The 27,176-nt window shown below is 41.9% G+C and overlaps 2 protein-coding genes across 4 annotated transcripts in view; both read left to right on the top strand.

Moving 5' to 3' along the window:
• On the top strand, positions 1-26,661 carry LOC146492297 (protein NLRC3-like). Of its 3 annotated transcripts, XM_085151467.1 has the most exons (9): positions 1-406; positions 836-925; positions 2,757-2,888; positions 3,207-3,338; positions 4,962-5,197; positions 5,298-7,083; positions 13,218-13,391; positions 22,065-22,238; positions 26,469-26,661. In XM_085151467.1, the coding sequence occupies exons 1-9, from the start codon at positions 354-356 to the stop codon at positions 26,659-26,661; spliced, it is 2,970 nt and encodes a 989-aa protein (XP_085007593.1). In that variant the 5' UTR covers positions 1-353. The 3 variants fall into 3 exon arrangements, with proteins under 3 accessions (XP_085007593.1, XP_085007595.1, XP_085007594.1); XM_085151468.1 differs by lacking the exons at positions 1-406; positions 836-925; positions 2,757-2,888; positions 3,207-3,338 and adding exons at positions 17,442-17,615; positions 19,785-19,958 and having other exon boundaries at positions 4,543-5,197; XM_085151469.1 differs by lacking the exons at positions 1-406; positions 836-925; positions 13,218-13,391; positions 22,065-22,238; positions 26,469-26,661 and having other exon boundaries at positions 2,719-2,888; positions 5,298-7,087.
• The window catches only part of LOC146492294 (NACHT, LRR and PYD domains-containing protein 3-like), a 227,877-nt gene that overhangs the window by 85,557 nt on the left and 115,144 nt on the right, over positions 1-27,176 (top strand). The window lies entirely within an intron of this gene.

The following is a 27,176-nucleotide window of genomic DNA, read 5'->3' on the forward strand; positions in this document are numbered from 1 at the left end:
GAGCAGGTGCAATAACAGAGTCATCCTGCTCACAAACAGCAGTTTGGTTTCATGAGCTCACTTCCTGCAGTGATCCTCAGCTTCTCTCCAAAGGAGCCGTAACATGTGGGCTCCTCACCATGATGATGATCCCAAACACACTGAGTTCCTTCATCCACCTGATCATGTACTTATTAAATAATGTAATGGTTTTGGTGTTTTTTTAAAGACTTTGAGCCTCTAAAATAACTGGTTTGGACTTTAGGGCCAAAGCTCCAACATTAGAAAGCCGTCAGTGTGATGCTTCCAGTACAACAGCACCTCTGAGTGTGTGTGTTTACCTCTCAGACTAACTCCACCCTGACATCAAGAAGATGGAGGAAGAGGACGGAGCAGCATCTGCAGCATCCAGCTGTGTCTGTGAGGAGTGACGTGGTTACACAAACACCTCCACCTTACAGTCATGGACCTGCAGCAACAATGTAAGAACACTACTAACTTTATTAGTCATTTCAACAGAACCATGACAGAATCATTGATCTGTGATTGGTTCAAACTGTTTGATCTGAGTTAGATTTTTATTGACTTGTTTTCTTGCTAAGATCTGAACTCTGTAAGTTTAAGTGAAGTCAGTGCAGCAGAATCAGAGAGAAGAGCTGAGAACAAACTGAGTTCATTCAGAGACAGAAAAAATTGGCTGATGATTGGCTGACCTGTCAGCGTTATGAGGCAGACACAATATCACAGAGGGATCAGCTGATCATATGGCTGTCAGAGAGAACTGATCAGTTATTGATGTTTGTGTTTGCAGAGGTCAGAGGTCACAGTCTCCAGCATCCAGCTGTGTGTCTATGAGGAGTGACTGGTCCAGAGAAGTACTTCCTCCACGTTTCAGTCATGAACCTGCAGCAACAACGTTCTTCAATCATGGAGCTCAGCTGACCATGTAAGAGAGCTGCTGACTCAGAGTTCAAAGGTTGTTTTTTATAAATTTGTTCTACCAGTGACATCATAACTTAACCTAACACTGGTCTGTGTATGAAGTATCATTTAGTGGCAGTTGTTAAAGTTGTATAATGATGATGCTAGTTTGGGGTGTATTTTCCTGCTGATGCAAATGCATCTACTTTGCCCTTTGTCTGGTGCTTTGGACAAATACGTACAATGAAACTCAGAACAACACAGTTTGCACCACCAGCAGGCAGAGGAAGTGGCTGACATCCAGAAATCCTACCAGTGGCTGAACAAAGCTGGACTGAAAGACAGCACAGAGGCACTAATCATGGCAGCACAGGAACAAGCTCCGAGCACAAGACCCATAGAGCCCGGGGTCTACATGGGTCTTTTTGGGGGGGTTGTGTTGTATTAATAGTGACTTTGTTTCTTTGCACCTGACCAAAATATTTAGTTTTTCAGTTCAGTTGCAACATTGACTAACACTAATGCAGGGGTCGGCAACCTGCGGCTCTTTAGTCCTTATAGTGCGGCTCCTCGTGGTTTGGGAAAATAAATTAGAAGTATTTAGCTGAAGTGTATTTTATTTATTTATGTTGTTCTTTTTTAACTTGTAGTTCTAAATTGGAAGATTATTGTGATATTGAAATATAAAAATAAAATTCTATTTTTTTATTTTTCATCGCTCAAATAGGCGTCACACTCGCGGAAGCCGGTGTACCCGCTGAAACGCAGTGCATTTATCGAGACTTTCAGCCCCAGGTAGGCCAATTCTGGATCTTCAGATCCACATTATTTCAGCAGCTGTTCTCCACCGTGAACTATGTTAAAAACAAACACCGCTCACGCCTCACAGAGGACAGCTTACAGTCCTGCGTAAAGATGAAAGTGACTTCGTACAGCCCCGATCTGCAGACGCTGTGTGCAGAGGTTCAGGAGCAGAAGTCCCATTGTAAACATATCACGGCAGACCCGACGATGTTTGCATGAACACGCTTTTCAGCATCTCTTTATTGACCACTTTACACACACGGTTGCTGTACGCACACAGCCGGCTGTAGCTTTGCAGCTCACAGCCCGACACACACCAACACAACAGCACAGACGTTAAGGCGGCGAGGCGTGATTGCGGGTGCCACTCAGGTGCGTCCGCCTCCCCTGCAGCGGCGCTGCAGACCACGCCCCGCCACACACATTAACCAGGTAAAATACATATTTAGGCAGAATTTTGCAAATATCTATTTTTCATCTTTCAGCAGCATAGAGCTTTTTTTCAATTATTTTTTAAAAGTCAGGTCAAGGCTCCAAAAGCACAAAGGAGATATAAGGGTGGCAGCTCACAACAGTTTTTGTTTGCTGGATCATTTTAGTTCAGCTGGGTGTCTTTCTTTTGTGATATTTCTTTAAGAGTTCAAATGTGTTCATTACATAAATAACATGTAATTTTCTCTGTAGCACTTCATGGATTTCATCAGCAACACACCTTAGTTGTTCACACAAAGCATAAAGGTAAAAAACAATAAATACAGTGTTATCTTCATTTTAGATGTCAAAAAGTATTTGCGGCTCCCAGAGTTTTCTTTTGCGTGGAAACTGGGTCCAAATGGCTCTTTGGGTCCTAAAGGTTGCTGACCCCTGACCTAATGGTATATATTTTTTAGCTGGATCGTTCTATAAAAACATGAATCAAATCTGAGAAAAGTTTCCACCTGACCTATTGAATGTTATTGAAGCCAGAAGTTTGCCTTCATGCTGTGTTTCTTGCATGCCTTTTGTGGTATACTAATTGATGTGAAATGAATGCAATGTGGTTGTATTTGCAGAGGTCAGAGGTCACAGTCTCCAGTATCCAGCTGTGTGTCTGTGAGGAGTGACTGGTCCAAAGAAAATCCTCTAAACTTCAGTCATGAACCTGCAGCAACAACGTTCTTCATTCATGGAGCTCAGCTGACCATGTAAGAGAGCTGCTGACTCAGAGTTCAAAGGTTGTTTCTATAAATGTGCTCTACCAGTGACATCATAAATGATTCCTAATGGTGGTCCGGGTACGATAATGCTAGCATTAATAATAGTAGTAATGCAATCCAAGGTAATGATTTCTTCTCTGTTGCTGTGAACGTCTCTGCAGCCGTCTGTACTCTAATCTGAGAAAACTATTACTGACAGAAACCATCACATTATCCAGTTTGTGTGGTTGCAGCTGCTTAAAAGATTTTAAACAGAGATTAATCAGTAATTCATGTCATATGAATGTGATGTGTTTGTGTTTGCAGAGGTCAGAGGTCACAGTCTCCAGCATCCAGCTGTGTGTCTGTGAGGAGTGACTGGTCCAAAGACAAACCTCCACACTTCAGTCATGAACCTGCAGCAACAATGTTCTTCAGTCATGGAGCTCAGCTGACCATGTAAGAGAGCTGCTCACTCATTTACAGGTGTTTGAAATTCTGTGACCACTTTGTAATTTTAGTTTATATTTTAAAAGTGTTTTTATTTGTAGTTGCCTGTATTTTTATTACACTGTGTGTAACGTGGTGGTTTATGCTGTTTGGGATTGTTTTGGTGTATTTGTGTCAGAACATCAGATAAATGATTTCATCACATTTTAAAAGAAAGTATCAGGATAATAATCTGAACTGAGTCATCAGAAATAGAAAGATGGTCTCAACAGGCCACTGAGCTGATCTCCAAAGAAATGCAGAAGATTGAAGAGTCCGAGGCTGTTTATTTGTCACAGGCATCGTCATACACGTACAACACAGTGAAATGTGCTGAGCTGCTCCTGTGACTGGACAAAACATTAGAAACAATCATTAAATGAAATAATGAAACATTGTGCAGATGTAATGTTAAAGTGCTTTGTGCCACATTAGCACAGCATGTACTGACAGAGCAGTGCAAGCAGAACAAAGCAAATGAGCAAAGTGATGTAAACAGAGTAACTGAACAGAGTGAGCAGAGTAATATCAGCAGTAATGAAGCAGCAGGATCAGTGTAGCAGCGTGTGACGTCATAATGAATCAGATATGATCTGAAATATGACAGTGAGACAAGAACATGATGTAAGGTCCTGTTTAAACCCTGATGGTGAAGCTATGAGGGGAGCATGTTCTGATTTAGGACTTGGATGATCTGAGGATAGAAGCTCCTCTCTGTTTGTGTCCTGATGCTGCAGAAGCTTCTGCCTGATTGTAGAAGGAGCTGAAGCCAGCATCATCCCAGAGGTGAAGCTCCTCTGTGTGTAGACCTGAGATCAGATTCCTCCATGCTGATGTTCAGGATCTACAGAAACGTGTGGTTGTAGTTATTGCTGCACTGTTTGCTGACAGCAGATACTCAGAACAAAGCGCTGCACACATGTTCTTTACAAACATCTGTACATATAAAATATGGATTATGGCAGTGAATGAACACGTTTCTGTCATTTGTTTCATTGGCTTCTTTTTTCTGCCTGTGTTCATGTGATTAATGTCTAACACATAAACAGGTTTGTAATCAAACATCACATCATCAGGGAGGCATCATGAAACAAAGTTACAGCTGGAGGCTGAACTCAATTTGGTGGCAATGTTCAAAAATATCACTCAGATCATTTCAAAGCTTTTAGTTCTTCTTCTTCACTTCTGTAAAATAATAGACAGAAAATCAGAACCCAGAAGTTCACTTCCTGATGACTGAACTCTTTCAAAATAAAGCTAAAAGCTCTGAATGTGACACCGCTGCTCCACCACAGTTTTTAGAGGAGGTCAAAGGTCAGTTCAAAGTGATGGATCCCAAACTTCCAGTACATCCAGTGAAGGACATAATCAGCTCTGTGATGAAGGCTTTTACTGTGGAGTTTGTAGGCTGATCACTCTGTGTTTAATAAGACAGGCAGGAACAGCAAAGGAAACTTGGATTCTGAACTCAAACACAAGTTTCTCCACTTTGACTTTTCTCTGTGACCATCAGAGCTTCTGCACAGTGTCATCAAATCTGGATGTTTGTCACTGACAGTCAATGATTTTAGTGATAAAGAAATGTGTTCACAGAGGGAGGAAGAGGAGTGGTGTCTGTGAGGAGGAGCAGGTGTCCTGCTGTGCTTTGTGTCAGGACGTCCTGAAGGATCCAGTCTCTACCAGCTGTGGACACTGGTTCTGCAGACAGTGCATCTCCTCATACTGGGACCAGTCTGCTTCATCAGGAGACTCATCCTGTCCCCAGTGTGGAGAAAGATCCAGAACCAGAGCTGGACTGCAGACAGCCAGTCAGAGCAGCTGTGTACAAAGTAAGACTGAACATCTGTCTGCTGATGGACTCATTTCTGAAAACTGGACTTCTTGTTGTTGTTCAGACATCAGTTTTCTTTCTGTTTTTCTTTCTTTCAGCAGATGTTGGTCTGCAGGAGGTTTTAGATGAACATAAGATCAGTCTGAGGAGGAGATGTGAACGTGTGACTGAAGGAAGTGATGAAACAGGAAGTAGAACCCTCCTCAACGGGATCTACACTGAGCTCTACATCACAGAGGGACAGAGTGAAGAGGTTCATACCCAACATGAGGTGAGGCAGTTGGAGACAGCTTCCAAGATGGACGCCCTCCATGACGCTCCAATCAGGTGCCAGGACATCTTTAAAGCCTTACCTGACCAACAGAGACCTATCAGAGTGGTTCTGACCAACGGCGTGGCTGGTGTTGGAAAAACCTTCTCAGTGCAGAAGTTCACTCTGGACTGGGCAGAGGGCTTGGAGAACCAACATGTCAGTGTGGTGGTTCTGCTTTCATTCAGGGAGCTGAACCTGATCAGAGATGAGCAGTACAGTCTTCTGGAGCTGCTCCATGTTTTCCATCCAACACTACAGAAGGTCACAGCAGAGAAGCTGGCTGTCTCTCAGCTTTTGTTCATCTTTGACGGCCTGGATGAAAGCAGACTTTCATTGGATTTCACCAACAGGAAGCTGCTGTCTGATGTCACACAGAAGTCATCAGTCAGCCAGCTGCTGACAAACCTCATCCAGGGGAATCTGCTCCCCTCGGCTCTCGTCTGGATAACTTCCCGACCTGCAGCAGCCAATCAGATCCCTCCTACATGTGTTGACAGGCTAACAGAAGTACGAGGCTTCACTGACGCCCAGAAGGAGGAGTACTTCAGGAGGAGATTCAGTGATGAAGAGCTGTCCAGCAGAATCATCTCCCACATGAAGACATCCAGGAGCCTCCACATCATGTGTAGAATCCCAGTCTTCTGCTGGATCACTGCTACAGTTCTGGAGCACATGTTGACTACAGAGCAGAGAGGAGAGCTGCCCAAGACCCTGACTGACATGTACTCACACTTCCTGCTGGTTCAGACAAAGAGGAAGAAGAACAAGTACCACGAGGGACATGAGACGAGTCCACAGGAGCTGACGGAGGCTGACAGGGAAGTTCTTCTGAAGCTGGGGAGGCTGGCGTTTGAACATCTGGAGAAAGGAAACATCATGTTCTACCAAGAAGACCTGGAGCAGTGTGGTCTGGATGTGACAGAGGCCTCGGTGTACTCAGGAGTTTGTACAGAGATCTTCAAAAGAGAGTGTGTCATCTTCCAGAAACCAGTCTACTGCTTTGTTCATCTGAGCATCCAGGAGTTTCTGGCTGCAGTCTACATGTTCCACTGTTTCACCAACAGGAAGTCAGAGGTGCTGAAGAACTTCCTGGGAAAAAAATACAACGAGTCATCTCTGGATGATTTTTTGATGGAAACACTAATAAAATCCTTCAGGAGTAAAAATGGTCGTCTGGACCTTTTTGTTCGCTTCCTTCATGGGCTCTGTCTGGAGTCCAACCAGAGACTCTTAGGAGGTCTGCTGGGTCAGACAGAGAACAGTCCAGAAACCATCCAGAGAGTCATCAAGAATCTAAAAGAAAGGAAGACAAAATCCTCTCCTGACAGAATCATCAACATCTTCCACTGTCTGATGGAGATGAACGACCTCTCAGTACATCAGGAGATCCAAGAGTTCCTGAAGTCAGAGAACAAATCAAAGGAACTCTCTGAGATCCACTGCTCAGCTCTGGCCTTCATGCTGCAGATGTCAGAGGAGGTTCTGGATGAGTTGGACCTGAAGAAGTACAACACAACAAAGGAGGGACGACTGAGACTGATTCCAGCTGTGAGGAACTGCAGAAAGGCTCGGTGAGTCCAGATGTGATCATTAATATTATTAGTTAGTGATAGCTTAGTTACTCAGTCATAAACTGCAATAATTTCTTTTTTGAGGTCACACTAGGGCTGCCACAAACAATTATGTTGATAGTCGACTTAACAGATCCTGCATCCATTGGACGTAAAACATACACCAGCATGCATCTGCTGTTATATAACTATCATTAGCTTACAGCTTAGAGTTTTTAAGGGATGTGCTAACTAAAAATAAAGACCAGATGATAGTTTATTAAACTTTTAATGAAATTTGCAGATTGTAGCAACAAACAGAAAGGCCCCCAAAATGTGTGCCGAGGTGTGGATGTTGTTGGCTTGGTAACAAAAGTCGTGCATTTAAGACAAACATATTTTTTTAGCAGTACTGTAATGTAGCATTTACAGCTATGAGTAAGTAGCTCGCTGTTTACGCTAATGTTAGCAGCTAACTAGGTAATTAGCTTACCAGACTGTAGCACTTCGTCGTCAGAAGCCACGGCGTGCATCCTTTTCAGATTCTCGTGCATCACCATCGTACTGCCGTGGAAGGAAAGTTCATTTTGCAGATTTAACATTGACTTTTTTCTCTTTTATTTTCTCAAAATGCTCCCAGACTAACAGCAGCTGGCATCCTTGTACATGCAGTGCTGCCATCTTCTGTTTCAGTCTGTTATTACACTCTTAAATCCTACTTATTCCTGCGTCTTTCAGGATCTTACAAAGCTTTAAATGACACGTCGACTATTAAGTTAATTGTCGAACATTTTGATAGTCAATGTAATCGTGACCAGTTGACTAATCATTGCTGCCTAGTTCACAGTGAAGAGTTGTTTTCATGCTTATCAGAACACTAGGGGTGCAACAATACATGTATCGGTATTGAACCGTTTGATACAGTGCTTTCGGTTCGGTACGCATATGTATCGAACAATACAAAATCGACTACTCCTTCTAGGCTACACTGTCGAGCGCAGATCCACTGAGTGCAGCACAAGCTAGCAAGACTGAAGCTAAGCTCGTTGCAACATGGCAACTGCCTCAACGCTACCCGAACCTCCCCCACCCTCATTCAGATCTGGCATTTGGAACTATCTTGGTTTTCATGTGAAGCATGACCCTGATGGTAAGCGCGTCATGGACAAAAGTAAAACAGTATGTCGGATGTGCCATGCAATGCTCAATTGGTGGGAACTAGTGCGTTAGCGCAGTTAGCTCGTTAACGTGTTGATGCCGTCCAGCCCCACGCACGGGGCGATCCGCTTAAGTCGTTAACGGAGATTTGCCGCGTTATGGCGTTAACGTCATTTTAACGAGATTAACGCTGACAGCACTAGTGGGAACACAACGAATATGACTGCACATTTACGCCGACATCATCCTAGTGCAAAGACAAGTGGAAGCAGACAAAAACAACAAGCACGCATGCTACAAACTTTACCCGAGTCATTTAGACAGCCGTTAGCACATGATTCAGCTCACAGAGCTGAGATGGACGGCAGTGTGCCAGCATACATCCAAAATTAGAGTCAAAGGTCACTGCAGGTCATTCTTTTTAAACCGTCACCTCTCGTGACTCCGCCCCTTTATAACAAAAGTCCCACAAACAGCGTGTGAGGTCACAAACACACCACAGCATCACCAAGTCATAAAGACGAAGGCTCTGACAGGGACGACTCACAGCAGGAAGAACAGGTGAACAGGTTTACCGTGGAGCACAATCCGACCTTATTGCTCCGATGGAAACGGAGTAAGGCCGAGTTTTAGGACCATGGTAAGAAAAATATTCCCGATCATTTTAAGATAAAGTCGAGGTTAAAGTCAAAATTGTATTTGGAGAAAAAAGTTGAAATGTGGAGATTTGTTGTTTCAAGACAAACTGCCAGGTTTGCTGTCCGCTCCACAAAACGCTTTGTTTAGATGAGTTAGTGAAACAAAGTGATCCACCGTCTTATGATAATGATAATAACTTTATTTATAAAGCACTTTCAAACAAAGCGCTGAACCAATATTTCATCATCCAGTTTTGCAGCATCCATCCTCTTTATTGTACGAAGGTGAACCATCGATAACCTCGCATCCGTCCATTACAAGACATTTGATTTTGTACAAATCTTCCAGATTTGTGTTTTTCAGCTTTCTGCACCATCCTTTCAGCATCTTTATACTTTTCACCACACTGTGTTTATATAACACATGGATGTGTGACAGGAATCATTTCCCTTCTTTAGCTAACACCACTGCTGAAGTTTCACTGACTCAGAGAGTACAGCAGCTGTGGCACTTTGTCCTGAAACAGCAAATCTCCACATTTCTTCTTTATTCTCAAAGTCATTTTCACCTTTAATGTTGAAATTAAGGAGATTATTTTTTCCTTAATGTGGTATGGGCCTTCTGTATAACAGAGACCCAGCAGTAACTAGTGAAGCCCAGTGTGAGGGTCTCTGTCTTTAAAATAATGAGAGCTGGTGATAAAGTGGTGGTGAGGGAATCACCGCTGAGGTTGAACTTCGATCCGCCTCCCTGCATCCTTTTTACTTACCAAGAGAGTTTCCACAGATCCTTGTTACTGATGTGTACGTTCAACTGAGGGCGAATGTGGAAGTCGCCACTCAGACCACAGTAACGTCACACCAGACGCTCCCAGTTTATTTTGTCATTTTAATCAATGTACAGTTGGAAGGTCGCTCGCTGACGTTTGTTATGGCTCCATCAAGGAACCTAATAAATCTTTCTGTAGAGCTCTCTGTGGCATGTTTGACTAAAATGTGTTTTATTTGGTTCCCATCATGAAATCTGTCTTAAAGAGAACTAAACCTCAGTGCTGGTTCTGGTTCTGGTGTGGTCAGTGAGTCCATCCAGACCCTTCAAGACTGTTTTTCTTGGACTGATTAGGACTTATTTCAAAATGCTTGCTTTGACTTGGATACATTTACAGACTGTGACAGCGAATATTCATTTTTGTGAGGACCTCATAATCCCAAGAGGGTAATTTGTATATGTCCAAATGATAAGCTTTGAAAAATATTATTAATTATTAATGCCTGAGCTTCAGAGTTCCTCAGATTTGGGAGGAATCTATTATTGTTTCTAAATCTATAAATAATTTTGGCCTGTTGCTTATTTTGTAATCAAAACCTGAGAAACTTTTGTTCGCCAAAAACAGGACGTCCTCCTATTGGCTTATAGAACATGTAGGGGCGTGTGCACTGTGCTCCACATAGTTATGAAGATCTTGATTAACCACATTAGCTTCACATTAGTAACTTTGTCCTCGACAGCTCGGCCATCTTCAGAACTTGCCCAGGAATTGAACTGCACATGTGCACTGGCTCCAGACATGGGGTTGTCCTGCATAATCAGTGGTGTCAGTAGATCATTAAGTAAAATAATATGTAACTAGATTCCTTTGAAAGAGCAACCATGGATGACAAAGCTGGGCGGAGTCTGCTCTAAGACACCAAATGAGCAAATGTTTGCTGACCTGTATCAGTGATCACCTTTTTGTTGGCCTGGTCCCCCAGTCCTCCCACTCCCCCCGGTCCTCGGTGGATGCTGTCACTTCGTCTGACACTGGCTCAAAATTTATGCTGTGTCCAAAATCAAACGTGAAGATCTAATTTACTCTAAACTCTCTGACTGTTACTAATATAGTCATAAAATATGCAACAACCACTGGAGATGGAGATGAAGCTTCAACTTGCAGAAAATAGTTTATTAAAATCATTTTGAATAAACCCAAGGCTCAGAGCAAAAGAGACAAAAGCGCCCCCAAGTGGTCAGACTGTAGACGAACAGAATAAACCCTATCAAAGCCAAACACGCTGGAAGCATCTTTTCTAACACTCCAGTATTTATTAGCATTTATTATGAATTTATTGTGACATTGAAGACGTTCAGTGTTTCCTCATGCTTCCCCTAGGCAGCATCATTAGAAGACATAGCATACATTTTCACTGCTATGCAGATGACACCCAGCTCTATCTGTCCATGAAGCCAGATAACACACACCAATTAGTTAAACTGCAGGAATGTCCTTGGAGTCATTTTTGACTTTTTTTATGTCCTTCAACGCACATATTAAACAAATATGTAAGACTGTGTTTTTCCATTTGCGCAACATCTCTAAAATTAGAAATATCCTGTCTCAGAGTGACGCTGAAAAACCAGTTAATGCATTTATTACTTCCAGGCTGGACTATTGCAATTCATTATTATCAGGATGTCCAAAAAACTCACTGAAAAGCCTTCAGCTAATCCAAAATGCTGCAGCAAGAGTACTGACAGGGACTAGAAAGAGAGAGCATATTTCTCCTGTTTTGGCTTCCCTTCATTGGCTTCCTGTTAAATCCAGAATTGAATTCAAAATCCTGCTCCTCACATACAAGGTCTTAAATAATCAGGCCCCATCTTATCTTAATGACCTTGTAGTACCATATCACCCTATTAGAGCACTTCGCTCCCGCTCTGCAGGCCTACTTGTTGTTCCTAGAGTATTTAAAAGTAGAATGGGAGGCAAAGCCTTCAGTTTTCAGGCCCCTCTTCTGTGGAACCAGCTTCCAGTTTGGATTCGGGAGACAGACACTATCTCTACTTTTAAGATTAGGCTTAAAACTTTCCTTTTTGCTAAAGCATATAGTTAGGGCTGGACCAGGTGACCCTGAATCCTCCCTTAGTTATGCTGCAATAGATGTAGGCTGCCGGGGGATTCCCATGATGCATTGAGTTTTTCCTTTCCAGTCACCTTTCTCGCTCACTATGTATTAACAGACCTCTCTGCATTGAATCATATCTGTTATTAACCTCTGTCTCTCTTCCACAGCATGTCTTTTATCCTGTCTTCCTTCTCTCACCCCAACCGGTCGCAGCAGATGGCCGCCCCTCCCTGAGCCTGGTTCTGCCGGAGGTTTCTTCCTGTTAAAAGGGAGTTTTTCCTTCCCACTGTCGCCAAAGTGCTTGCTCATAGGGGGTCATATGATTGTTGGGTTTTTCTCTGTATCTATGAAGCGCCTTGAGGCGACTTTTGTTGTGATTTGGCGCTATATAAATAAAATTGAATTGAATTGAATTGAATTGAATTGAATTGAATTGAATTGAATTGAATTGAATTGAATCCTTTGGTATAACGGAGATCTGACTACAGTCCAGTAAACACACTGATTAGGATTATAGATTAAACTGCCGTAATACTTTCACAGTGTGCAGTGATGCACAGGTCCGAGTGGTTTTACACTGAAATTCTCAACACCAGGAAACTCTAAGAATTTGTTACTCTAATAATAAACATAGAAGAAGAAAAACATTTTTCATTTAGAGTTGATGAATATAAATGAATTTGAACTTTACAAACCAATCAAAGACAAACTGATCCATGTGAGTTTATAACAATATTCAAAGGCTGCTGCTGGACACAGACAGGTAACATCATTTTGACTTGCTGTCACCTGGATCTGGAGTCATAAACACTGAAGCGCTGAACAGGAATACAAATCTGTTTCTGCCAACTAGTGATAAACCTGCAGACTAATGGCTCAGAAAGCTAAAATGAGCCAATCATTTCTGTGTTTAGTTCCCCTGAAATCAGATGTGATATCAGCAGCTGTGAGTTCATTCATCATTATTGTCCAGTGATGAGATTTCTGCTCCGTTTGGTGACAGTCAGCAGATTTTTCCTGCGTGTGGACGTGAACAGTCGTACCTGACAGCAGCAGGTAGCAAACAGAGATCATCTTTCCAGCTGGAACTCTTCACTGAGCTGAGCTCATTCAAAATGTCCTGGAGTCAGATTCAAGACAGGAAACAGTCCAAATGTGTGTCTTCACTCTGACTCTGGATCAGATCTCAGTGACACACTGTGGACATTATGGAAGCCTAAATGTGACACCATCTTCCTCTTTCATCTGCAGATTAAAGCCAAACAAAGATTCTCATTAAAAGTCTGCAGGTCTGAGAGAGACTCAATCGTTGTGTCATGTCAAACACAGTAAGAGGAGCTGAAGCACAGATGTGAAGAGCAGATGTTCATCAGATTATGACCTCACTCTGTTTTGTCTTCATATACATTCAGTCTGTGTTTATAATGCAGATTTCTGCTTTTATAATAACGCATTTTATATTTTATATTATCACAGACTGACTTGGTGTCGACTCTCAGGGGCTCACTGTGAAGTTGTGGCCTCGGCCCTGAAGTCCATCCCCTCCCATCTGACAGAGCTGGATATGAGTAAAAACAATCTGCAGGATTCAGCAGTGAAGCTTCTGTGTGCTGGACTGGAGAGTCCAAACTGTCGACTAGAGACTCTGAGGTGAGTTCACTGACGGCAGCTGTTGTTGTTTTTCTATATTTCTGATCTTTGAAACTTTCTTTAGTTCCTAAATGTTCAGGATGTGTCTGAAGACAAATGTGAAGAAGTTAGGAGCTGTGATGATGTTCATGTATCAGAAGCTGAAATGTATTTGCTCAAATTGTGGTCATTAATATTTTATACTTGTAAATCAGTTTTGTATGTGTAAAAAGAATTTGTGTGTGCGTAAAAAAAGATTTGTGTGTGGACTTAGCCAAAACATACGTGTGAAACTCTGCAAGTTACAAGTACGAATTTTGAGCCTACTTTTCTTCCTTTCATCTGATTGGCAAATGTCATGTCAATCACAAATTTAACTATCCTATCAGAGAACAGATGGGTTTGGCTATTGGAGGGGTTCTTTATGGAGCTTCAGGTCCTTGAAGGGAATTCCCTTTTACATGCCAGCCCAGCGTTTTCCTTTATCACCACGAAGGAAAACAGTCTGTGGTCGTCCGAGTTTGGTAATTTTTGTGTCACAGGTTTACGTGCTTAATACAGGGACCTCCAAAGCCTTTTCAACAGCGCTGTGGACCTAGGGGTGGAGGCAGTATTGTGGAAATGATAGTCTTCACTAGTGGGGATGGTTACAAAGCTTTCTTCGTTATGAATGAGCATACATGTTTTTATTGAACATTTGAAGAACCAGCAGCAAAAACAGAAACTCTTGTAGAGGACATGAAGTCAGAGATAGAAACGACAAGGAGCAGGTGCATCTAGTACAGGTAGAGCTGCTGCAAAAACCCACAGAGCCCAGCAGCCAGCGCAACAAATTCTGGATCCTTGGCTTTTAGTTAGCAGTTAGCATTAGCAGCACATGCTGCGTCCGATGTGAAAGGACCTTTATGCTGCACACTGTGACTCACAGCAATGGACCCGGGTCAGCCCTGACTTTGTGTTAAACTAATCCTAAAGTAATAATGGTATTTCTAACCACTGATATACCACAACTTTATCCTTTCAACAGCTACTGTAAGTTAGGGGACCTAGCTGCTATCGGATATTTATATAGAGATCCTCCAGCTTCAAACTGTATTACCCTTCAAGGACCTGCAGTTCAAAAAAAAGCGCCCCTCCGACAGCCAAACCCATCTGTTCTCTGATTGGATAGTTAAATGTGTGATTGACATGACATTGACCAATCAGATGAAAGGAAGACAAATAGGGTCAAAATTCATACTTGTAACTTGCAGTAACTTGTAACTTGCTCCAGAGAGGAGCTGTGTCTGTGTGGGCGGGGCTCAGGCTGCTCCGCCCACACAGTGACAGTGAAGCAGACTGTCTGCTGTCTTTATTAGTAATAAATAAAGACAGCAGACAGGATTTAATAAGCTGATGTACAAACATGTAGGATAACTAAGTCCACATACAAATCTTTTTTACACACACACAAATTATTTTTACATATACAAATCCTGATTTACAAGTAAAAATTATTTATGACCACAATTTGAGCCCATAATATGGCTGCTACAGAGACGACCCACACAGCTACTGTGGTGAGGTGTGTGTTAAAGCAGAGGAACACAGAGCAGCCGAACACAGGACCAAACATGACAGCAAAGCAGGATTCAGGCTCTGTGAGAGGATTTCCAAACAGAAGCTGGAGAAGAGAAAGGACTCTGTTGGAATGACTACAGAAAGAAGGCAGCTGAGACCAGTCCAAGTGTTTCCATGGAGCCCAGTCTAACATTCATTTATAAATTAACGTACAGAAGTGAACGGGAAAATGAATCCATAGTTTCAAATGTAGAAATAGTTCTCAGTTCATTTACAGAGTTTAATACAGTTCATGAGGAAATGTTCAAAACAGCAGCTGAAAAGAAATCTGCTTCACAAAGTTGGATCCAATTCCAATAGTTTGTGATGCACTTGAAAGCAGCATGAGCAGTTCACTGCCTAACCCCACAGAGACTGTCAGTCTGGACTTTTCTTTATTTCTATTGGCTGTCAGTGAGATTTCTTTGTGTAACACAATTCAAGGTAGGGCTGGGTATCGTCACTGATTTCTAGAATCTATTCAATTTAATTCGATTGGAATCTGGGAAATTTTGCCTCAGACAGTCAGAAATATTATAATTCAGATCAGTACATTTACATTTTTTGTATCTATAAAAAGAAAGCTGCACTTTCGAGACTTTATCAAAGGTGTGAGCATCACAGCAGAGGCCTTTGTGTCAAAGTAACTGAAGATAAAACACAGAAAAACATGAAGGTGATTTTCCTGGGATTTTATAAAAATATTCTGCAGTAGATCAAAGACAAAAGAAAACCATGAATCAACACATGAACATTACCTGATGCTGCTGAAGTGAAGCAGAGCAAAGTTACAGCATTTTTGTTAGAGACACAGCGTTTTGCAATTTTGCATAATTTTAAAAAGTTTAAATTTGTTCAGTATTGAACGGCAGAAATGAGGCTTTATTTTCGAAAGTAAGTAAAAGGAAAAAACAGCGTCCGAAAGCGCTGTAAACAACAGTAGATTTGTGCGTAACAAGCAAGCGAATAATGCAGAAAACAGATTTTTAGACGGGAAACTCTGTGAGAGAGAGAGAGAGAGAGAGAGTGAGAGCGCTGTGCATGAAGTGTGATTTTATCCTGGTGGAAGCAAAACAGCAAAAGTCAGAGTGAATCCACGACGATGTTTATGTGAAGCTTAGTTTGGATCTTCTTTTACTGCTGGTTTAGTCAATATTGTTTGGAGAGAGATAAAACTAACAGCTTTAGAATCAGCGTAAAAAGGGCGTAAACACAAAGCTCGGAGCCGCCGAAACATCAGAATCAGCGAGCTGTCGGCTTTCAGCCCCGACCGTGTCCGTGCCGTCAGTGAGAAAGGCGACATCTCACTGATTCTGATGCGTCGGCGGGTCCGCGCTTTGTGTTTACGTCTTTGTGCAGAATCCGTGTTCCTGCTCTCATTTACTGTTTCAGCTGTTTGGTGGTTGTTGAAAATTTGTGAGGTTTAACCTGAAATTCTGGCATTTCTGGCAAAATACATTTAAATGAAAAAATCGATTCAGGATTTTAATGAATTGATATCACGTTATCCAAGCTAGAATCAATTTTAATCGATGAATCGATTATTATAACCCACCCCTAATTCAAGGCACTGAAGCATCGACTTGTTTCATTATCCAACAATGCAAACAGGAAACAGAGACAGCTGGCCTTCAAAGTAAAAGCTGCTCCTTTTGAAACGTGTTGGTGGTAAAATGTAAGAAGAGCTGAAGCACATAAATGATCTACGTGCCAAAATATTAAACACAGTTGATATATTTGTGTGAGTGTTGTGATTCAGGTTTAGATGTAATAATGTACATATAGCAGAGTTTCCTCTTCTAGATCAGCTGATCAGAGTCAGGCCAATCAGCTCTGAGCATGCTCAGTCTGAGTTATGGAGCCACATACTACGATTCACCATGGCAACGGCATGAGCAGAGGCTCTGTGTGAATCCAGAGGAGCAGGAACATGAATGATGACAGTAGATGTTTGTGTGAAAGTGCTGGAAGCAAATAAGTGTGTGATGTTCTTTCAGTGTTGCACTTTGTAGACGCTCCCTGAGCACTGGTCTCACCCGCCAGCTGCACATAGAGACCAGTCTTGTTAGTCCAGGTCAGAAGATGACTTGTTGGAATGAAAATGAGCTTGTAGTTTGTCTGCTTTAATAATGTGACTGGAAAAAGGTGTTGGACTTCAAATATGTCCATTTCTTTCACACTTCACCTTTAAAAGTGAAGCCATGTGGTTCCTGGAAAGAAAAACACGACTTTTTCAAGTCTTTTTCCTGTTTTTATGAGAAATGTACAACTTTAATGTGAAACATTCAGAGTTTTTTTTTTTAATCTTGTTGTGTTTGTTTGAAGCTGCTTCCTGTTGGCTTCAGCTGTTTGGAGTTTCCATTTTCTAAACTTCTACATTCTGAACCTTCTTCAGCTCTGAACAGATGATGAAACACTGAATGATTTCAAGCACTTTGTCTAATAAACTTACATCTTTCATTCTTTATACAGATTGGTGAGCTGTGGTTTGTCAGAGATCAGCTGTGATTATCTGGCAGCAGCACTGAAGTCCAACCCCTCCCATCTGAGAGAGCTGGACCTGTACAACAACAAGCTGCAGGATCCAGGAGTGAAGCATCTGTGTGGTTTCCTGGAGAGTGCAGGATGTAAACTTGAAACTCTGAGGTCAGTCAGCATGTTTTAGGTGTGCTGAGATGAATATGATGTGAGAGTTGTGCTGACACAAACTGCAGACATCAGGCTGATATTATACTGATCCACACTGAGGATCTTCATGGAAAAGTCTGTTTTCTTCTCTCTGGTTTAGTCCATTGACTGCAGCAGAACAATGTTCACATTTCAAACAGTGATACTCAACGTATGGCCCGCGGCCCACACGCGGCCTGCCCACCTTTCCTGATTCAGAGAGAGGGGACCCTGATTAACTGTGTAGCTTCTTCCTCACAGTTCTAAGTATCAGACACAACAATGAATAATCCACAGCTGACTGTCTTTAGCAGGTCAAAGGTCACGGCACACAGCAGACAGTCAGAAATATTCTAACTCTCATCATTTATCAGTTGTGACACTGTGAGACTTGATCAGAGGTGTGATCATCACAGCAGAGGCCTTTGTGTCAAAGTCACTGAGGATCAAACAGAAACACATGAAGCAGATTTTCCTCTTCTGACTTTTTATAGCAGATAACCTTCAAAATATTCTGCAGTCGATCAAAAACTGAAGCAAAACATGAATCAACATGTGAACATGACCTGATGCTGCTGAAGTGAAGCAAAGTTACAGAGGTTTGATTACAGACACAGCTGAGAGTTTGTAATCTGTCATCATTTTAAAAAGTTTAAAAATTTTTTAAACTTTTTAAAAAAAGTTTAAAAAATTTTTAAGCTGCTGTTCCAAAATTTTTTTGGAACAGCAGAAATGAGGCTTTATTGTCAGAGGCCGACAGCACTGAACACAACAGCAGACTGGTGGCTAATAAACAGTGAATGATGCAGAAACAGATGTTTGAAGCTGTTCTTGGAGTACACTGAGAGAGAGAGAGCTGTGCAGGCAGGAACAGCCAAAGTCAGAGAGAATTCATGAGTATATTTATCAAACGTGAAGCAGAGTTTGGATCTTCTTTTGCTGCTGGTTCACTCAGTTTTGGTTGGAGACAGATGAAACCTGCAGCTTCAGGATCTGTGAGCTGTCCACTTTCAGCCCCGACGGCGTGTCCGTGTACGTGCCATCGAGTGAACGATCCACGCTCTGTGTTTCCATCTTTGTGTGTTTAGCTGCTCTCATTTACTGTTTTAGCTGTTTGCTGCTTGTTGAAATAGTTTGTGAGCTTTAACCTGAGATTCTGGCAAAATACATTTATATTAAACATCAATTCAGGATTGAATGAATCAACATCGTTTTATTCAAATTAAAACCATTTAAATGGGAACATTAATTTTTTACAGCCGCCTCTAATGCTGGGTAATGTCAGCTGGTCCATGTGCAGCTGGCTGTGAGGCTCAGGGAGCGTCTACAAAGTGCAACACTGAAAGAACATCATCCATAAATATTGAGTAATAACTGGACTCTCATACAGCGAGACTCAAATGCCTTTAAACATCAGCTTATCCTGCTGATCCAAGTCCAACACTGAGTTTGTAAAAACATGTTTGTCAATCATTTTGTTTGGTTTCTGAGGAAAAAGATTCAATAACTTGCTGCTAATACACAACATTTCATCATATTTCCTCATAACCATCTTTTGTCTGACCATTTGATCCCATTTGAATTTGCAATAAAGGATCCACAGAGTTTGATGACAATAATGACAGTAAATGTTTGTGTGAAATTGCTGAAAGCAAATGAGTGTGTGATGTTCTTTCAGTGTTGCACTTTGTAGACGCTCCCTGAGCACTGGTCTCACAGCCAGCTGCACATAGAGACCAGTGTTGTTAGTCCAGGTCAGAAGATGACTTGTTGGAATGAAAATGAGCTTGTAGTTTGTCTGCTTTAATAATGTGACTGGAAAAAGGTGTTGGACTTCAAATATGTCCATTTCTTTCACACTTCACCTTTAAAAGTGAAGCCATGTGGTTCCTGGAAGGAAAAACGCGACTTTTTCAAGTCTTTTTCCTGTTTTTATGAGAAATGTACGACTTTAATGTGAAACATTCAGAGTTTTTTTTATCTTGTTGTGTTTGTTTGAAGCTGCTTCCTGTTGGCTTCAGCTGTTTGGAGTTTCCATTTTCTAAACTTCTACATTCTGAACCTTCTTCAGCTCTGAACAGATGATGAAACACTGAATGATTTCAAGCACTTTGTCTAATAAACTTACATCTTTCATTCTTTATACAGATTGGTGAGCTGTGGTTTGTCAGAGATCAGCTGTGATTATCTGGCAGCAGCACTGAAGTCCAACCCCTCCCATCTGAGAGAGCTGGACCTGTACAACAACAAGCTGCAGGATCCAGGAGTGAAGCATCTGTATGGTTTCCTGGAGAGTCCAGGATGTAAACTTGAAACTCTGAGGTCAGTCAGCATGTTTTAGTTGTGCTGAGATGAATATGATGTGAAAGTTGTGCTGACACAAACTGCAGACATCAGGCTGATATTATACTGATCCACACTGAGGATCTTCATGGAAAAGTCTGTTTTCTTCTTCTCTGGTTTAGTCCATTGAATGCAGCAGAACAATGTTCACATTTCAAACAGTGATACTCAACGTATGGCCCGCGGCCCACACGCGGCCTGCCCACCTTTCCTGATTCAGAGAGAGGGGACCCTGATTAACTGTGTAGCTTCTTCCTCACAGTTCTAAGTATCAGACACAACAATGAATAATCCACAGCTGACTGTCTTTAGCAGGTCAAAGGTCACGGCACACAGCAGACAGTCAGAAATATTCTAACTCTGATCATTTATCAGTTGTGACACTGTAAGACTTGATCAGAGGTGTGATCATCACAGCAGAGGCCTTTGTGTCAAAGTCACTGAGGATCAAACAGAAACACATGAAGCAGATTTTCCTCTTCTGGCTTTTTATAGCAGATAACCTTCAAAATATTCTGCAGTCGATCAAAAACTGAAGCAAACCATGAATCAACATGTGAACATGACCTGATGTTGCTGAAGTAAAGCAAAGTTACAGAGGTTTGATTACAGACACAGCTGAGAGTTTGTAATCTGTCATCATTTTAAAAAGTTTCCATGGAACAGCAGAAATGAGGCTTTACTGTCAGAGGCCGACAGCACTGAACACAACAGCAGACTGGTGGCTAATAAACAGTGAATGATGCAGAAACAGATGCTTGAAGCTGTTCTTGGAGTACACTGAGAGAGAGAGAGCTGTGCAGGCAGGAACAGCCAAAGTCTGAGAGAATTCATGAGCATATTTATCAAACGTGAAGCAGAGTTTGGATCTTCTTTTGCTGCTGGTTCACTCAGTTTTGGTTGGAGACAGATGAAACCTGCAGCTTCAGGATCTGTGAGCTGTCCACTTTCAGCCCCGACGCCGTGTCCGTGTACGTGCCATCGAGTGAACGATCCACGCTCTGTGTTTCCATCTTTGTGTGTTTAGCTGCTCTCATTTACTGTTTTAGCTGTTTGCTGCTTGTTGAAATAGTTTGTGAGCTTTAACCTGAGATTCTGGCAAAATACATTTATATTAAACATCAATTCAGGATTGAATAAATCAACATCGTTTTATTCAAATTAAAACCATTTAAATGGGAACATTAATTTTTTACAGCCGCCTCTAATGCTGGGTAATGTCAGCTGGTCCATGTGCAGCTGGCTGTGAGGCTCAGGGAGCGTCTACAAAGTGCAACACTGAAAGAACATCATCCATAAATATTGAGTAATAACTGGACTCTCATACAGCGAGACTCAAATGCCTTTAAACATCAGCTTATCCTGCTGATCCAAGTCCAACACTGAGTTTGTAAAAACATGTTTGTCAATCATTTTGTTTGGTTTCTGAGGAAAATGATTCAATAACTTGCTGCTAATACACAACATTTCATCATATTTCCTCATAACCGTCTTTTGTCTGACCATTTGATCCCATTTGAATTTGCAATAAAGGATCCACAGAGTTCTGTGACAATAATGACAGTAGATGTTTGTGTGAAAGTGCTGAAAGCAAATGAGTGTGTGATGTTCTTTCAGTGTTGCACTTTGTAGACGCTCCCTGAGCACTGGTCTCACAGCCAGCTGCACATAGAGACCAGTGTTGTTAGTCCAGGTCAGAAGATGACTTGTTGGAATGAAAATGAGCTTGTAGTTTGTCTGCTTTAATAATGTGACTGGAAAAAGGTGTTGGACTTCAAATATGTCCATTTCTTTCACACTTCACCTTTAAAAGTGAAGCCATGTGGTTCCTGGAAGGAAAAACACGACTTTTTCAAGTCTTTGTCCTGTTTTTATGAGAAATGTACGACTTTAATGTGAAACATTCAGAGTTTTTTCTCTTGTTGTGTTTGTTTGAAGCTGCTTCCTGTTGGCTTCAGCTGTTTGGAGTTTCCATTTTCTAAACTTCTACATTCTGAACCTTCTTCAGCTCTGAACAGATGATGAAACACTGAATGATTTCAAGCACTTTGTCTAATAAACTTACATCTTTCATTCTTTATACAGATTGATGAGCTGTGGTTTGTCAGAGATCAGCTGTGATTATCTGGCAGCAGCACTGAAGTCCAACCCCTCCCATCTGAGAGAGCTGGACCTGTACAACAACAAGCTGCAGGATCCAGGAGTGAAGCATCTGTGTGGTTTCCTGGAGAGTCAAGGATGTAAACTTGAAACTCTGAGGTCAGTCAGCATGTTTCAGTTGTGCTGAGATGAATATGATGTGAAAGTTGTGCTGACACAAACTGCAGACATCAGGCTGATATTATACTGATCCACACTGAGGATCTTCATGGAAAAGACTGTTTTCTTTTCTCTGGTTTAGTCCATTGACTGCAGCAGAACAATGTTCACATTTCAAACAGTGATACTCAACGTATGGCCCGCGGCCCACACGCGGCCTGCCCACCTTTCCTGATTCAGAGAGAGGGGACCCTGATTAACTGTGTAGCTTCTTCCTCACAGTTCTAAGTATCAGACACAACAATGAATAATCCACAGCTGACTGTCTTTAGCAGGTCAAAGGTCACGGCACACAGCAGACAGTCAGAACTATTCTAACTCTGATCATTTATCAGTTGTGACTAGTGTTGGGACTAACGCGTTATTAAGTAACGCGTTACAGTAACTACGTTATTATTGTGGTAACGAGCACGGTAACTAGTTATTATGCCAAAATCAGGAACGCGTTAGTCGTTACTGGGATTTAGATAGGGTCGTTACTCGTTACTTCGTGTGGTGGCTATCGCGGAGTTTCCACAGATTCAGTAACGTTAGCAAGTGGTGGAGGCAGCAGGTGAATGAGGGAAAGAGGATGCAGAAGGAAAAGAGACCCGAGGCGGCCGCCGGTCCAAGTGTGAACTTCAGGTAAGAAGTTATGACCTGCAATCTATCTGGGTCAGATATAAACCAAGTTTAGGTGGAGTTTATTCTGACTTTTTCCGTACTGCGTACTAGCTAGCATGACGGAGTTTCTATACAGCTGGGTGGGTGCTATGAAGTTAATGATGTTGAACTTTATTTTGTTCATAAGTTATTAGAGTTGCCAACCGTCCCGTCTGGTATTCAGAGAAAATATTACGCGTTTCTTATTGAGGTGAAAAGGAACAGTTTGTCCCGTAATTCAGCTACAATGAAAAAGGCACAAAGCTTGAGTTATTCTGTGTCTTTGCTGCACAGCTGCCTCTTCTTCTTTCATTCTCCCCCCTCCCTCTCCTGTTTCTACTTCAATCATGAAAACTGATCAATGATCAGCTGATCGGCTCTCTTGTTTGTTTATCGCCCACTTCGCGCCAGAAAGAGGAAACCAGCCGATGTCGCGTTAAACAACAGCAGCACGTTTAAGCTTGATCAGCTGTTGTTAGAATTTATTTAATATTAATTTCTAGTATCAGCTGATGTTTGCTGGAGCCACAGCTGCAAAAAAGCTGCTGGTCATGATGTCGGTTTGGACATCTGGTGAGAGGGAAACATGAAGATGAAACCAGGAGATGTCCTTACTGAATCATCAGAGCTGAACAGGTGATGGAGAAACAGGTTTACCTTTTAGTAAACTGTAAACTGTTTCTGAGAGACAAATAACACCAGGATCCTTTTCTAAGTAGCTGACAGCTGGTAACTGTGCAGGTGCGGATCTAGCAAAGTTTTGCCAGGAGGGCCAGGTAGGGCATTAACAGGGAGAGGTGGGCACAAGGAAATGCTTTTCTTTCGATCGTAGCTCAAGAGTTGGGAGTTCGTCTTGTAATTGGAAGGTTGCCGGTTCGAGCCCCGGCTCGGACAGTCTCAGTCGTTGTGTCCTTGGGCAAGACACTTCACCTACCGCCTACTGGTGTTGGCCAGAAGGGCCGATGGCGCGATATGGCAGCCTCGCTTCTGTCAGTCTGCCCCAGGGTAGCTGTGGCTACAACTGTAGCTGCCTCCACCAGTGTGTGAATGTGTGTGTCAATGGGTGGATGACTGGGTGTGTAAAGCGCTTTGGGGTCCCTAGGGGGGACTAGTAAAAGCGCTATACAAATACAGGCCATTTACCATTTACTTTTTTATTCTCATTTAAAATGTCTAGCTTTTAAAAAATAATTATCTGAATCTTACAACAAACGATTGATAGATTGATACATATATACCATCAAGACAGTGAACGTCACTGTCACAACAGCGTTTGTTTTCATTCAAAGGCTTTATGAGTTTTCCTATAATGGTGGGCCGGTCTCTAGTCAAAATGCTCAGGCCAATTTTTTGTCCCAGTCCAGCCCTGTATGCAGCTCATCTGCAGTCTGGTGTTACCTACATCTTCCTACTCAGAAGGCAGAATTTCAGAGCTCTGAGTACAATCGAAAGCATCACGACTGCAGTTTTTGTGTTGGATGTAAAAGGCGCACATGACGCTGTGATGTAGGCTAGAATCATGGCAGCAGTCAATGACGGTCCAGGCGTGGGATTTCTCTCGTGGAAATATGCACATTATTTTTTTTTTCTATTGGTAGGTGGCACAGTACACTTGGGGCAAGTAAACAAGCTAGAAGACTGGCAAAGTTATGGAAGCAACACATTAACAAGAGAATTCTGAGTAAAACTAAAGTTACTTTCCCTAGTAACTAGTTACTTTGAAAGTAACGAGTAACTTGAAGTAACTGAGTTACTTTTGATAGAAGTAACTAGTAATGTAACTAAGTTACAAATTTAAAGTAACTTACCCAACAATGGTTGTGACACTGTAAGACTTGATCAGAGGTGTGATCATCACAGCAGAGGCCTTTGTGTTAAAGTCACTGAGGATCAAACAGAAACACATGAAGCAGATTTTCCTCTTCTGGCTTTTTATAGCAGATAACCTTCAAAATATTCTGCAGTCGATCAAAAACTGAAGCAAACCATGAATCAACATGTGAACATGACCTGATGCTGCTGAAGTCAAGCAAAGTTACAGAGGTTTGATTACAGACACAGCTGAGAGTTTGTAATCTGTCATCATTTTAAAAAGTTTCCATGGAACAGCAGAAATGAGGCTTTACTGTCAGAGGCCGACAGCACTGAACACAACAGCAGACTGGTGGCTAATAAACAGTGAATGATGCAGAAACAGATGTTTGAAGCTGTTCTTGGAGTACACTGAGAGAGAGAGAGCTGTGCAGGCAGGAACAGCCAAAGTCTGAGAGAATTCATGAGCATATTTATCAAACGTGAAGCAGAGTTTGGATCTTCTTTTGCTGCTGGTTCACTCAGTTTTGGTTGGAGACAGATGAAACCTGCAGCTTCAGGATCTGTGAGCTGTCCACTTTCAGCCCCGACGGCGTGTCCGTGTACGTGCCGTCGAGTGAACGATCCACGCTCTGTGTTTCCATCTTTGTGTGTTTAGCTGCTCTCATTTACTGTTTTAGCTGTTTGCTGCTTGTTGAAATAGTTTGTGAGCTTTAACCTGAGATTCTGGCAAAATACATTTATATTAAACATCAATTCAGGATTGAATGAATCAACATCGTTTTATTCAAATTAAAACCATTTAAATGGGAACATTAATTTTTTACAGCCGCCTCTAATGCTGGGTAATGTCAGCTGGTCCATGTGCAGCTGGCTGTGAGGCTCAGGGAGCGTCTACAAAGTGCAACGCTGAAAGAACATCATCCATAAATATTGAGTAATAACTGGACTCTCATACAGCGAGACTCAAATGCCTTTAAACATCAGCTTATCCTGCTGATCCAAGTCCAACACTGAGTTTGTAAAAACATGTTTGTCAATCATTTTGTTTGGTTTCTGAGGAAAGTGATTCAATAACTTGCTGCTAATACCCAACATTTCATCATATTTCCTCATAACCCTCTTTTGTCTGACCATTTGATCCCATTTGAATTTGCAATAAAGGATCCACAGAGTTCTGTGACAATAATGACAGTAGATGTTTGTGTGAAAGTGCTGAAAGCAAATGAGTGTGTGATGTTCTTTCAGTGTTGCACTTTGTAGACGCTCCCTGAGCACTGGTCTCACAGCCAGCTGCACATAGAGACCAGTGTTGTTAGTCCAGGTCAGAAGATGACTTGTTGGAATGAAAATGAGCTTGTAGTTTGTCTGCTTTAATAATGTGACTGGAAAAAGGTGTTGGACTTCAAATATGTCCATTTCTTTCACACTTCACCTTTAAAAGTGAAGCCATGTGGTTCCTGGAAGGAAAAACACGACTTTTTCAAGTCTTTTTCCTGTTTTTATGAGAAATGTACGACTTTAATGTGAAACATTCAGAGTTTTTTCTCTTGTTGTGTTTGTTTGAAGCTGCTTCCTGTTGGCTTCAGCTGTTTGGAGTTTCCATTTTCTAAACTTCTACATTCTGAACCTTCTTCAGCTCTGAACAGATGATGAAACACTGAATGATTTCAAGCACTTTGTCTAATAAACTTACATCTTTCATTCTTTATACAGATTGATGAGCTGTGGTTTGTCAGAGATCAGCTGTGATTATCTGGCAGCAGCACTGAAGTCCAACCCCTCCCATCTGAGAGAGCTGGACCTGAACAACAACAAGCTGCAGGATCCAGGAGTGAAGCATCTCTGTGGTTTCCTGGAGAGTCCAGGATGTAAACTTGAAACTCTGAGGTCAGTCAGCATGTTTTAGTTGTGCTGAGATGAATATGATGTGAAAGTTGTGCTGACACAAACTGCAGACATCAGGCTGATATTATACTGATCCACACTGAGGATCTTCATGGAAAAGACTGTTTTCTTTTCTCTGGTTTAGTCCATTGACTGCAGCAGAACAATGTTCACATTTCAAACAGTGATACTCAACGTATGGCCCGCGGCCCACACGCGGCCTGCCCACCTTTCCTGATTCAGAGAGAGGGGACCCTGATTAACTGTGTAGCTTCTTCCTCACAGTTCTAAGTATCAGACACAACAATGAATAATCCACAGCTGACTGTCTTTAGCAGGTCAAAGGTCACGGCACACAGCAGACAGTCAGAAATATTCTAACTCTGATCATTTATCAGTTGTGACACTGTGAGACTTGATCAGAGGTGTGATCATTACAGCAGAGGCCTTTGTGTCAAAGTCACTGAGGATCAAACAGAAACACATGAAGCAGATTTTCCTCTTCTGGCTTTTTATAGCAGATAACCTTCAAAATAA

Source organism: Neolamprologus multifasciatus, chromosome 23, assembly GCF_963576455.1.
Source record: "Neolamprologus multifasciatus chromosome 23, fNeoMul1.2, whole genome shotgun sequence".
NCBI classification, from domain to species: Eukaryota; Metazoa; Chordata; class Actinopteri; order Cichliformes; family Cichlidae; genus Neolamprologus; species Neolamprologus multifasciatus.